The sequence below is a fragment of the Rhinoderma darwinii genome, chromosome 1 (assembly GCF_050947455.1).
Source record: "Rhinoderma darwinii isolate aRhiDar2 chromosome 1, aRhiDar2.hap1, whole genome shotgun sequence".
Taxonomy (NCBI): domain Eukaryota; kingdom Metazoa; phylum Chordata; class Amphibia; order Anura; family Rhinodermatidae; genus Rhinoderma; species Rhinoderma darwinii.
The window spans coordinates 262,334,939-262,349,068 of record NC_134687.1 but is presented as its reverse complement, the minus strand read 5'-3'; the positions used below and the strand labels follow the sequence as shown (position 1 = coordinate 262,349,068).

The window sequence follows — 14,130 nt, the reverse complement described above, 5'->3', positions numbered from 1 at the left end:
GATAGGTGTTGGACACAGGATACCAATAGGACATAGACACAGGATACATGATATGGAACCTTCGCAAGATAACACAAGGATTGTCCAAGTTACTAACAATGTAATAACTTCTTTGCTTATTCAAAGTATTTTATGTTTTGCAAGGATATTTTACCACTAACATCATATTATTAACTGATATATTAATGTACATTCAGTATGCACGTAGCATAGTTTTACTTAATAAAAAAAAAACTCAAAGCTTATTACACTCATAATTGCAACTAAACAGGACTGTACCTTATTATTGCATTGCTAAAATAAAGGTTTTACTATGCTGTTATATATGTATATGTCATTGACAAAGTGTAGCTAAACGTTTGCCAAACTTCTGACATGTCATAGTGTCATGTCAGAAGATTTGATTGGTGGGGGTCCGAGCACTGAGTCCCCCACCAGTCGCTAGAACGAAGCAGCTGAAGCGCTCGTGTGAGCGCTCAGCCGATTCGTGTCTGTTCGGCTTTTTCCGGTAAAGCCGATGTATCTGAGTACGGGCTCATAGAATTTCTATTGAGTCTGTACACCGATACATTTATTTCAGGAAAAAGCCTAACAGTCATGAAGCGGCTGAGCGCTCACTCAAGTGTTTCAGCTGATTATTTCTAGCGATTGGTTGGGGTCTCAGTGCTCAGACCCCGACCAATAAAAAATTTTGACATGTCACTATGACATGTCAGAAGTTTGTCAAACGTTTAGCTACACTTTCAGGGTATTAATTTATTATACTCTATAATTTGTAGAATTTCTATTAGATATGCACTGTACTGTTAGTCAATATATCTGTATTTGACTACAACATCTGTACTGTGAACTATACAGAGTACACTGCTAATTCCTTTTTTATATTCGACTGTATCTGGTTGTACCTTATTCTGTATTGTAATCCAGCAGCTTGGCCATCACAATCTTTCTCTATATGTACGTATAAAATTCCAATAAATCAGAATTTTTAAAGGTGACAATAAAAGAAGATTCGCAAAGTCAAAATGAGCTCTTAAAGGAAAAAGTATGTCTACATTTGATCTACTTGTACTTTGAAATAAGTGGGAATTGCATTTAGAGCAGTTGGACATAAACTGTTTGTGACTGAATTGGTTTTGCTGCATGCTTCCACTTGAGCCTATCAAAAGGCTATACTGTTTTACTGTTGTGTCTCTTATATTGTAAAATGCTACAAATAGTGTTTTATAGTTTCTGCCAGGAAATTCCTTGTTGTTGTCCTATTTTGTTGAAAATGTCCCCATAAAATATTCTTAAAAATTTATATACATCCATGTTTCATGGGAAGGTTACCTGTTAGCTGGGGTAGAGAAGAGAGCAAGAACAACCGGTTTCCCTTCTAATGTTAGAATTTCACTGGATGACTGTATTACATTGAAGTAAAAATGAGAGTCTCCAGGAATGGAGCAGTTGAGGCGAGCTTTCAGGAAGGAAGTAAACTGCTTTTCCAGAACACGTTGAGATCCCCCCATGTCATTCTTGCATATTCGAGCAACACGCGACACAATCACCTGGGGAGTTCGGAAATACAATTAAATAGAGGCAAGCAACTCTATAGCATGATACTTTAGACACAGGATCAGTGCTTCTGCAAGTCGATTTAAAAAGACAATAGATACACATTAATTCGTAATATGTATATATATTCTATTTGAGGTCAGTCCCCAGCCCCAAACATAGTCCACAGGAAAAGGAAATGCAAGTCAACAAATATTCTACCCAGCAGCCATACACTTGACATCTTAGTTTAGAGACCAAATTTAAAAAGAGAAAAAACAACAAAATTAGAGCACATATACAGTGAAGGAAATAAGTATTTGATCCCTTGCTGATTTTGTAAGATTGCACACTGTCAAAGACATGAACAGTCTAGAATTTTTAGGCTAGGTTAATTTTACCAGTGAGAGATAGATTATATAAAATAAAAACAGAAAATCACATAGTCAAAATTATATATATTTATTTGCATTGTGCACAGAGAAATAAGTATTTGATCCTCTACCAACCATTAAGAGTTCAGCCTCCTCCAGACCAGTTACACGCTCCAAATCAACTTGGTGCCTGCATTAAAGACAGCTGTCTTACATGGTCACCTGTATAAAAGACTCCTGTCCACAGACTCAATTAATCAGTCTGACTCTAACCTCTACAACATGGGCAAGACCAAAGAGCTTTCTAAGGATGTCAGGGACAAGATCATAGACCTGCACAAGGCTGGAATGGGCTACAAAACCATAAGTAAGACGCTGGGTGAGACGGAGACAACTGTTGGTGCAATAGTAAGAAAATGGAAGACATACAAAATGACTGTCAATCGACATCGATCTGGGGCTCCATGCAAAATCTCACCTCGTGGGGTATCCTTGATCCTGAGGAAGGTGAGAGCTCAGCCGAAAACTACACGGGGGGAACTTGTTAATGATCTCAATACAGCTGGGACCACAGTCACCAAGAAAACCATTGGTAACACATTACGCCGTAATGGATTAAAATCCTGCAGTGCCCGCAAGGTCCCCCTGCTCAAGAAGGCACATGTACAGGCCCGTCTGAAGTTTGCAAATGAACATCTGGATGATTCTGAGAGTGATTGGGAGAAGGTGCTGTGGTCAGATGAGACTAAAATTTAGCTCTTTGGCATTAACTCAACTCGCCGTGTTTGGAGGAAGAGAAATGCTGCCTATGACCCAAAGAACACCGTCCCCACTGTCAAGCATGGAGGTGGAAACATTATGTTTTGGGGGTGTTTCTCTGCTAAGGGCACAGGACTACTACACCGCATCAATGGGAGAATGGATAGAGCCATGTACCGTCAAATCCTGAGTGACAACCTCCTTCCCTCCACCAGGACATTAAAAATGGCTCGTGGCTGGGTCTTCCAGCACGACAATGACCCGAAACATACAGCCAAGGCAACAAAGGAGTGGCTCAAAAAGAAGCACATTAAGGTCATGGAGTGGCCTAGCCAGTCTCCAGACCTTAATCCCATCGTAAACTTATGGAGGGAGCTGAAGATCCGAGTTGCCAAGCGACTGCCTCGAAATCTTAATGATTTACAGATGATCTGCAAAGAGGAGTGGGCCAAAATTCCATCTAACATGTGTGCAAACCTCATCATAAACTACAAAAAACGTCTGACTGCTGTGCTTGCCAACAAGGGTTTTGCCACCAAGTACTAAGTCTTGTTTGCCAAAGGGATCAAATACTTATTTCTCTGTGCGCAATGCAAATAAATATATATAATTTTGACTATGTGATTTTCTTTTTTTTTAAATATATATAATCTATCTCTCACTGGTAAAATTAACCTAGCCTAAAAATTCTAGACTGTTCATGTCTTTGACAGTGGGCAAACTTACAAAATCAGCAAGGGATCAAATACTTATTTCCTTCACTGTAGCTTTGCTAATTTAGTATTATTAATTAAAAGTATAGAACCCCTTTAAGTTTAGTATTTCTTATGAAATGAAATTGTAAAAGAGTTGTTGCATCTTAACAACAGATTTTAAATTGAAGCTTATCGCCGTGGGTCTGGCTTCAGAAACCTCCAGCAATTGCAGCTTAAGCGGTAGCTGGTTGTACATTGGATGGCCGGTCCACGAGAGCAAGAGCCACTCTGGCTTATAGAGAGAGGGGCTTCGGAGCAAAGGACCCATCTGTATGATATCCTTACGCCCTGATATGGGGCTGAGCTGAATGAATGGGACTGAGCTGCAATACTAATGAACCCATGAACAAGCGTAGCGCTGTTTCTGTAAAAACCTAAAAGCAGACCCTTATTCCTAATCCCAGACAACCCATTTAAATCTTAATGTGGCTACAAGCCATCTGTTCTAGACTTCTGTGTTTCATGTGTTTATGGAAACAAGCAAAAAAAATACATAGCAAGAAATATAAGGTACATATAACAATTGAAGTCTTACACCATTGATGCATACTGTATATAGACAGGAATTAGTACATGTTAATATTTCAACAGACTAATTAAAGCAATTACTTTGCTCACAGACATCAACTGTTAGAATTAACAATACTAATAAATGTTTCTTACTTTTACAACAGATTTTTCTTTCTTTCTTTTTTTTATTTATTGAGTGCTACTAATGAGATACTCTCCCTGACAAGAATAAAGGAGTAGGCTACAAATCATTCATATCCGGCAGATAATAACTTTGTGTGCCTCTGTATGAAATAAGTACAGTAGTCATCTGAATAATATCCATATTCGGGGAATGTCTGAAAATATAAGCAGACAGGATCTTATCCCAAAATTAAAAGAATTGTTCAATAATATATTAGACAAACCATTGGAGACAGAATTGGAATTTGACGGAGCCCATCGTACCCCGGTCCATCAGAATGTTAACGTAGATAGACACAGAGACGTTCTGTGCAGAATACATTTTGCTAACGTAAAAGAGGCAATTATGCGTAAAGCGCAGAAAAGAGGAGAGATATATATTGATGGCACGGACATACAACTTTTGGCTGACATATCTAGAATGACTCTCCAGAAGAGGAAAGCATTGAAACCTTTATTGGATGAATTATGAAAAAATGACATTACATATACTTGGGGTCATCCTTTCCAACTACAAGTGAGACAAGATGGGACTTTACATGTTATTAAAACACCGGAGGATATTGAAGCTTTTTGTAAAAATCTAGATATCCTCAAGATCAGTATAGCTGAATGGAAATATACATGGCAACAGAACAACAAACATTAAAACCAGAATATACATTGAGTAGGAAGACCATGACCTAGTGGGTTGATGTCAGGGTACACCTTTGGGGGCCCTTTTTTTTTTCTGGTGAGTGGATAGGTCAGTGTGATTGGTGTAACTTTGTGGATGCTTTTTGTTGGGGGCTTTGTTTTGTTTTTAGGGGTGCAGTTGCTCTGTGTTGTCTGTGCAGGGCAGCTGTGTTGCTCACTTTGCACTGGGTCCGTCAGCCCGCAGGCCTGGCGGGTTCGGTGTCGTCAGATCCTGCATGTCTGTGGCATGCGGGGTCTGCCTGTGGGCGATCACATCTGGGTCCATATTTTGGGTGTGGTCGATTGCAGGCGGATCCTGTGTGTCGGGGGCCTGCCGGCACTTGACTCGTTGGTTCCGCGGGGCTGGCAGTTTTGGTGTGGTGTGGAAAGTGAGGCTGTTCTGTGTGGTGGGTGCGGGGCGGCTGTGTCTCCCGGGGTAGGGCAAATTTTTGATAGGGAGTGTTTGTAGGCTTGCGCTGGTCACACTGACTGTTTTATTTATTAGGGAAGGGGCCCTCAAATGTGTACATGGCCTTTAATATGACACTGACGATAACTGACCAAGTTCAAGATGTCTATTTTCACCCATAGTATAAGTCAAGTCGTCAGTTGGTCATGTATATGAAGTCACCGTTTGGCGAATTAGATATTAGAGCATAAAACGATAAAATACTTATTAAAGGCAGATATTGTTGTGGAAAGGATTTTCACTAGGAATAATACCCTATGTCTTGTATGCTATTTATATAGTAACCAGATATAATATTACATCGATGCATTAGAAAACAGGATACAAAGTGTTGCTGTACTATAATTTGTGAAGGGGAGAAGCAAATATATGAACTTCCCATACATAGTTTGTAAAATAATTGGCGTGGGAAAAAGGCACTCTTAGGCAGGGTCAAGACAACACCCCCCCCCCCCCAAATATGTTGGTGCCAGGATTAGATCAATTGTTACTAACCCTTTAGTTTAGTAATTAGGGGATCAACGTTTATTTCAATTTTAAACGTCTGATTTATTCCTTTTTTTTTTCCCCCTCATCCATCTCTCCCTTTTTTTAGTTTTTTCACTTTCCTGCATCCTAATATGGCTCAAATTAAGATGTGTTCCCATAACGTTCGTGGCATGAATGTACTGGAAAAAAGAGGGGCCAGGTCCATTACCACATGCATCCGGAACATGTACATTTTCTTCTCTTACAAGAAACACACTTTAGGACTAACCACATTCCTCAATTTTATAATAGATACTATCCAACATGGTACCATAGTACTAATCCAGAAAACAAAGCCAAAAGGTGTGAGTATGCGAACTCATAATTCATTACCACACACTTTTCTGGCTACTGAATATAATGTAGAGGGGAGACATGTTTTTCTTAAAATTGCAATATACTCTAAGATATTCATGATAGCAAACGTATATCTCCCTAATCATGAAACGATTAAGGAATGTGTCACGATGCGGGGTGTGGACCCACTGGGCCGTGCCGCGTAGCGGTATGGCAGCTGGCCAAACAGGTAAAGTACAGAGTTCAATAGTTCAATGAGGATACCTGAGTCAACGTAGACAGTAGCAAGGCAGGCACTTCCAGGACCAGGCGGCGGAAAGACATCAGGTGAGGCATAGCAAAACAGGATTAGACCGCAGCACAACACGGCAACAGCATAGCACGGCACTAGAACTGCGTAACACGGAAACAGGATATGGGATACAGGAACAAGGTACACTGGGAAACTGGAAGACACTGGGAGACCATTAGCACGACAAACTTCGGGTAACAAATAACGCTCTGGCAAAGAGCAAGAGGGCAGAGCAACTGGGCTAGATTGCAGACTTCCTGCAATATGCGCGCACTGGCCCTCCGTGGACAGTCTCGAAGTCCGGAAGTGAGTGGCGGCGCCTCACAGGAGGACGAGGCAGCACACAGGTAGGATGTCCATGGCCACGGCCGTCGAGGTTTAAGTCAGAACGAGGGGCCGTGGCCATAGACGTTACAGTATCCCCCCCTCTAACGCCCCCTCTTCTTGGGACCAGAGCGGGAGAGAAACTTCCTCATGAGGACAGGAGCATCAATGTTCTCCTATGGCTCCCAAGACCTCTCTTCTGAGCCAAACCCCCTTCAATCCACTACATAAAATGTCCTTCCTCCCACTTTCTTGGTGGCCAGAATCCCATTTACTTCGAAAGTTCCAGATGAGCCGCCAGGAACCACTTTGAATATAGGAGTCCTGGAGTAGCGGTTCAGGGCCACGGGCTTCAGTAAGGAGACATGGAAGGAGTTAGGAATCTTGAGGGTAGGGGGGAGCCGCAGCTTGTAGGATACCGGGTTGATCTGTAACAGGATTTCGAAGGGTCTGAGGAACCTAGGGGCAAATTTGCACGACGGCCCCCTCAGCCGGATATTCCTAGAAGACAACCAGACTTTAGTCCCTGGAAGGAACTGCGGAGGAGCATGTCTTCTTGTATCTGCCTTTCTCTTCATGCGGTCCACTGCCAACAGGATAGAAGATCGGGTCTGTTGCCATTTCTGTAGAAAGTCCCTGAAGGTCGAGTCGGCTGCAGGAACCTGGGACATAGTAGAGACAGGAAGAGGTATACGAGGATGTTGACCGTAGACGATGAAGAATGGACTGGAAGTGGTTGACTCACTGGTGTGGTTATTATAAGAGAACTCTGCGCACGTGAGCAACTGCACCCGATCATCATGCCGCTTGGAAACAAAGTGACGTAGATCGTTCTCTATAATCTGGTTAACCCTGTCGACTTGCCCATTGGACTGAAGATGATAGGCCGAAGAGAAGTCCAATTTTACACCGAGGAGACCGCAGAGTGCTCTCCAAAACTTCGAGGTGAACTGGACCCCTCGGTCCGAGACAATATGCAGGGGCAAGCCATGCAGACAGAAGGGGATGAAATGAGCCATCTTGGAAAATCGATCCACCACCACCCAGATCACACTGCAACTCGCAGAAGGAGGAAGGTCCGTGACAAAGTCCATAGCGACATGTTGCCAGGGGGCAACGGGCACAGGCAGTGGTTGGAGCAGGCCAGCAGGTCTGGAGTGAGCAACTTTATTTGCTGCGCATACCGTGCATGAGGAGACAAAGTCCATAACGTCTTTGGGTAGCGTGGGCCACCAGAACTGACGGGTGATTAGATCTTGGGTCTTACGAGCACCTGCGTGACCTGCCAGCTTAGAACTGTGACCCCAGCGAAGAATTCTTCCTCTGTCTGCCAGACGCACAAAAGTCCTTCCCGGAGAAATGTCTCTAACTTGCAGGGGATTCACAGAGAAGATGCAGGATGGATTAATAATATTCTGTGGGGATTCCATAGTGTCCTCAGTTTCAAAAGATCTAGACAAGGCGCCGACCCTCACATTCTTATCGGCGGATCAGTAGTGGAGTTCGAACCGGAACCGAGCAAAGAACAACGACCACCTGGCTTGGCGAGGATTCAACCGTCTGTAGGTAGGTCAAATTCTTGTGATCCGTGAAGACCAGGATAGGATGAACCACGCCCTCCAGTAGATTTCTCCACTCCTGCAGAGCCGGCTTGATGGCCAGTAACTCCCGGTCCCCAATCGAGTAGTTGCGCTCTGCGGAAGAAAACAGCTTGGAATAGTAGCCACATACCACAGCCTTGCCTTTAGATCCTCTCTGGAACAACAGTGCACCAGCACCAACCGGGGAAGCGACCACCTCTATCGAAAACTGTAGGGATACATCAGGATGGTGCAGAATGGAGGCAGACATGAAGGCTTTCTTTAAGGATTCAGATGCGGCTTCAGCCTCCGGAGTCCACATTTTGGCATTCATACGGTTGACGGCCTTGGACAGGACGAACAGGGAGATGAGCTCAGCATAAAGAGCTCCCACTTGGAGTCTCAACGGCTTGGTTACGGACACAACTGGGTCAGGCAATGGCAGTCCATCCCCCGAAGCAACGATCAACGGCCTTTCAAGCAGGATAGTAGGCAACTGAAGAAGATCCACAAGGTCTTGGTAGCTGAAGTAGGCTGCAGAGCCGGAGTCCAGGTAGGCAGAGACCTGATGGGACCTCTCGCCAGCTAAGATGGTTAGGGGAATGAATAGTTTGGAAGAGAGTTCTCGATTCAATGCATTGACGCCCGGGGTTGTCTCTCCAACGAAACCTAGGTGCTGGGGTTTTTTGGCTTCTGAGGGCACAGACGCACAACATGGCCAGCAAGGCCGCAATATAAGCAAATGCCAGTGGTGCGCCTGCGCTGTTTCTCCTGGACCGATAATTTTAGTCGGTCTACTTGCATCGGGACCTCGGGCAAAGCAATAGAAGCAGGCAAGAGGGGTTGCTGGAAGTTGGGCGCCAGTCTAGGACGCCGTCGCTCCTGACGAACCTTGTGAGATCTCTCCCTCAGTCTTTTGTCTACCCAAGTGGAGAGCAGAATCAAGTCGTCCAATGCAGGAGGCAGATCTCGAGCGGCCAGTTCGTCCTTGATCTCGGACGACAGACCATGCCAAAAGGATGCCACCAAGGTCTCATTGTTCCAGGATAGCTCTCCTGCCAGAGTCCGGAAACTGGATCGTATAATCGCCCACGGAGGTGTCCTCTTGGCGAAGGTTGAAGATAGCAGTGGCTGCCGACGAGACTCACCCTGGCTCCTCGAAAACAGTCCGGAATATAAGCATGAACCCCTGGAAATCTTGGGTCTTGGGTCCCTGACGTTCCCAGATAGGATTAACCCATGCCAGGGCCTTGCCAGCCAGGAGGGATATGATGAATACGATCTTGGCTTTGTCTGACGGAAATGCTCGGGAGTGCAGGGTAAAATGAATGCGGCATTGGTTCAGAAACCCCCGACATGCACTGGCGTCTCCATCGAACCGAGAGGGCAATGGCAGCGAGGACCGAGGTTCCGGACCGGAACTGCCAGGAGGTGTAATAGGAGGATTAACTTGAGGAGCTTGCATAGAGGCAGGAAGAGAAGCAACTAGCATCCTTAGCTGCTGTGCCATAGAGTCCACTGCCACAAGGAGTTGATCCTGCCTAGCTCGGAGATCCAGCAGGTCCGCCTGCATGGCTTGAGAGGGTGACATGCCTTTGAATTGACCAGCGGAGTCCATGGCCAGAGCGTATTGTCACGATGCGGGGTGTGGACCAACTGGGCCGTACCGTGTAGCGGGATGGCAGCTGGCCAAACAGGTAAAGTACAGAGTTCAATAGTTCAGTGAGGATACCTGAGGAAACGTAGACAGGCAAGGCAGGCACGTCCAGAACCAGGCGGCAGGAAGACGTCAGGTGAGGTGTAGCAAAACAGGCGTAGACTGCAGCACAACACGGCAACAGCACAGCACGGCACTAGAACTGGGTAACAGGATACGAGATACAGGAACAAGGTACACTGGGAAACTGGAAGACACGGGGAGACCATTAGTAAGACAAACTTCGGGTAACAAACAATGCTCTGGCAAAGAGCAAGAGGGCAGAGCCCTTTTTATAGCCCAGGGCATCCTGGCTAGATTGCAGACTTCCTGCAATATGCGCACACTGGCCCTTTAAGACCGTGCACGCGCCCTCCGGAGACAGTCTCGATGTCCGGAAGTGAGTGCAGTCGCCTCACAGGAGGACGACGCTGCACACAGGTAGGATGTCCATGGCCACGGCCGTCGAGGTTTAAGTCAGAATGACGGGCAGTGGCCATAGACGTTACAGTATGCCAAACATTCCTACGTAAATTGGAGTTACTTGGAGGAGACTTGGTAGTGATAGGAGGGGATTTCAATTTTGTATTGGATCCTATATTAGAGGCGTCATCGGGTAGGAGTTATCAACCACGTTCTTGCTTAAAGGAGCTTTTTTCTAACCCTACACAGTGCACAATTGATCGATGTTTGGAGAACAATACATCCGGGTGTTAAGGATTATACATATTACTCCCGATTACATGGATCAAACCGTAAAAAATATTTATTTTTAATAAATCATCACTTACTTACATGGCTTCCTTCTTCAAGTATAGGTCCAAAAGTATGGTCTGATCATGCTTTGGTGTACTGCACTCTAAACATACCTGATTCCTCAAAAAGTATTCGGCATTGTAGGGTTTCGTCAACACAAGTTAGGTCTGTTTGCGGACGATGTCTTACAATTACTGATCCTCTGCCCTCCCTATGAGAAATCTCCAATACTATTTCCCGATTTGGCTTAGTGTCACGATCTGTGGGTATGTGGACACACTGGGCCGTACCGCCGTAGCAGGGTAGCAGCTGGCCAAACAGTGTACCACGTATAGTCTATAGTCCGAGCAAGGGTACCTGTGGTAGTACAGACAGTAGCGATAGCTAGGCTCAGATGGGACTTTGGCAGCAGACATTAGGCATGATGTAACACAACACGACTCCAACTCTATTAAAGCACAGGAAGAAGGTAGCACGAGATACAGGATACAGGTACGGGAACACTGGGAACAGGAAAACAGGGGACCATTTGCTAGACTGACACGGGAAAACACAACAATGCTCAGGCAATGAGTAAAGGGGCAGGGCTCTTCTTAAAGTCCAGGGTGATTAGACAATTCTAAACATGTGTGGTCACTGCAGGCCAGGACTGCCACATGTGCTGGCATCTCCGGGAAGCAAGGCATCGGCAGGATGAGAGGAGTCTACGGCCGCGGGCGTTACAGTATCCCCCCTCTTACGCCCCTCTTCTTTGGACCAGAGGGAACTTATTAATAAGGATTAGTAGAATGGAGTTTCTCCTCTGGCTTCCAGGACCTCTCCTCTGGACTAAATCCCTTCCAATCCACTAGATTGAAGGTTCCTCCTCCTACTTTTTTGGTGTCCAGGATCTCCTTAACTTCAAATGTATCAGATGAACCGCCGGAGGTAACTGCAGGACCAGGAGTCTTGGAGTAGCGGTTCAGGACCGCAGGCTTCAGGAGGGAAACATGAAAGGAGTTGGGGATCTTGAGGGTAGGAGGCAGCCGAAGCTTGTAGGAGAAAGGGTTGATCTGTTGCAGGATCTCGAAGGGTCAGAGGAACCTGGGAGCAAACTTGTGTGACGGCACCTTCAGCCGGATATTCCTAGGGGACAGACAGACCTTGGTACCTGGAAGAAACTCAGGTGGCTGTCTTCTTCTTATGTCCACCTTACGCTTCATGGGGTCGACCGCCAGCAGAATAGAGGATCGGGTTTGCTGCCAGATCTGCAGGAAGTCCCTGAATGCAGAGTCCACTGCGGGCACCTGGGACATAACTGACAACGGCGGAGGAATTCTAAGGTGTTGACCGTAAACGATGGAGAACGGTGTGGCAGCAGTGGACTCGCTTGTGTGGTTATTATAAGACAACTCGGCCCAAGGAAGAAGCTGCACCCAGTCATCATGCTGCCTGGAGTTGAAGTGTCGTAGGTAATTCTCAATGATCTGAGTAATCCTCTCGACTTGACCATTGGACTGGGGGTGGTAGGCTGAGGAAAAGTCCAGCTTCACATCAAGGAATTTACAGAGGGCTCTTTAGAACTTTGAGGTAAACTGAACACCCCGATCAGACACGATATGCAGAAGTAAGACATGCAGGAGGAAGAAGTGTTGGATGAAGAGGTTGGCCAGTCGAGAAGCAAAAGGTAGGCCGGTCAGCGGAAAGAAATTAGACATTTTCGAGAATCGGTCCACCACCACCCAGACCGTACTGCATCCAGCAGAGGGGGCAAGTCCGTGACAAAGTCCATTGCTATATGCTGCCAGGGGGCATTGGGCACAGGCAGCGGCTGGAGCAGACCAGCAGGCTTGGAGTGAGCAACCTTGTTAGCCATGCACACCGTGCAGGACGAGACAAAGTCCACGATTTCTTTGGGCAGCGTGGGCCACCAGAACTGACGGGCAATCAGATCTCGGTTTTTACAGACACCCATGTGCCGCGCCAGTTTGGAGCTGTGTCCCCAGCGAAGGATTCTCCTCCTGTCTGCCAGGCGTACAAAAGTCCTACCTAGAGGGCTGTCTCTAACTTGCATGGGATCAACAGAGCTGATGCAGGACGGATCAATGATATTTTGCGGAGACTCCACAGTATCCTCTGTCTTGAACGACCTGGACAAGGCATCGGCCCTCGCATTTTGGTCGGCAGGGTGGTAGTGGAGCACAGACTGGAACCGAGCAAAGAACAGTGACCACCTGGCTTGACGTTGGATTCAGCCATTGGGCCGACTGCAGATGGGTGAGATTCTTGTGGTCAGTATATATTAGGATGGGGTGAGCTGCACCCTCAAGTAGATGTCTCCACTCCTCCAGAGGCAATATGATGACCAATATCTCCCGATCCCCAATTGAGTAATTGCGCTCTGCAAAAGAAAGAAGTCTAGAATAATAGCCACATACCACTGCCTTCCCTTTGGAGCTTCTCTGGAACATAAGTGCGCCTGCACCAACGGAGGAGGCGTCCAACTCCAACGAAAACTGTAGCGATACATAGGGATGATAAAGGGTTGAGGCAGACGTGAAGGCACTCTTAAGGCTATTAAATGCAGATTCTGCCTCTGGAGTCCACACCTTGGCATTCATACCTTTCTTGGTGATGGTAGAGATGGGAGCCGTCAGTGAAGAGAAGTGTGGGATAAACTGTCGGTAGAAGTTGGCAAATCCCAAAAAGTGCTGTATGGACCTCAAGCCTTGAGGACGTGGCCATTCCAGGGCAGCTGTAAAGGATCTGCCAGGCACTATGTCTGGGTATACTCCCAGGATTAATCAGTCGACACCTGAGGCCAGACCTCTGAGACTGACACCTGCTCCCACCAATCAGGGTGGCAGGCTCAGGAGTGGGAGAGCCTATTGCGGCCTGGTCAGTCAGAGTTAGCTCCGCCCCCTGTCCATTTATACCTGCCGTTTTCTCTTCCTCCTTGCTTGTTATTCTCTTGGATTCCTGGCCCCACTGCTGCCTTGCTCCAGCCTGCTTCTGCCGTGCTTCTGCCTTGCTTCAGTTCCGTTTATCCTGCGTTGCTCTGCCCCTGGCTTGCTTCTGCTCCGTGCTCCCGTTTGTATACTCCACTACTTCCTGATCCTGACTGGCTCTTTCCCGCTCCGTTTCCTCGCGGCGTTCCGTGGGCTACTGTATTCCCTTGCGTGTTCCCTGTTTGTACCCCCTTGCACTTAGACAGCGTAGGGACCGCCGCCCAGTTGTACCCCGTCGCCTAGGGCGGGTCGTTGCAAGTAGGCAGGGACAGGGCGGTGGGTAGATTAGGGCTCACTTGTTCCCTTCACCTCCTTCCGCCATTACATAATAACAAGCCCTTACCTAGTCTACCATTTCTTCTACGCTGACGCTATAATGGACCCCCTTGAGACCCTAACCCAGCAGATG

General features: G+C 46.5%; 1 protein-coding gene across 3 annotated transcripts in view; it reads right to left on the bottom strand.

The window, feature by feature from the left end:
• The window catches only part of SEMA6B (semaphorin 6B), a 467,458-nt gene that overhangs the window by 201,759 nt on the left and 251,569 nt on the right, over window positions 1–14,130 (bottom strand). For all 3 annotated transcript variants that reach the window (XM_075863818.1, XM_075863808.1, XM_075863825.1), the window contains one exon: window positions 1,333–1,550. In XM_075863818.1, coding sequence (XP_075719933.1) covers window positions 1,333–1,550 — 218 coding nt within the window. The remainder of the gene's footprint in view (window positions 1–1,332; window positions 1,551–14,130) is intronic.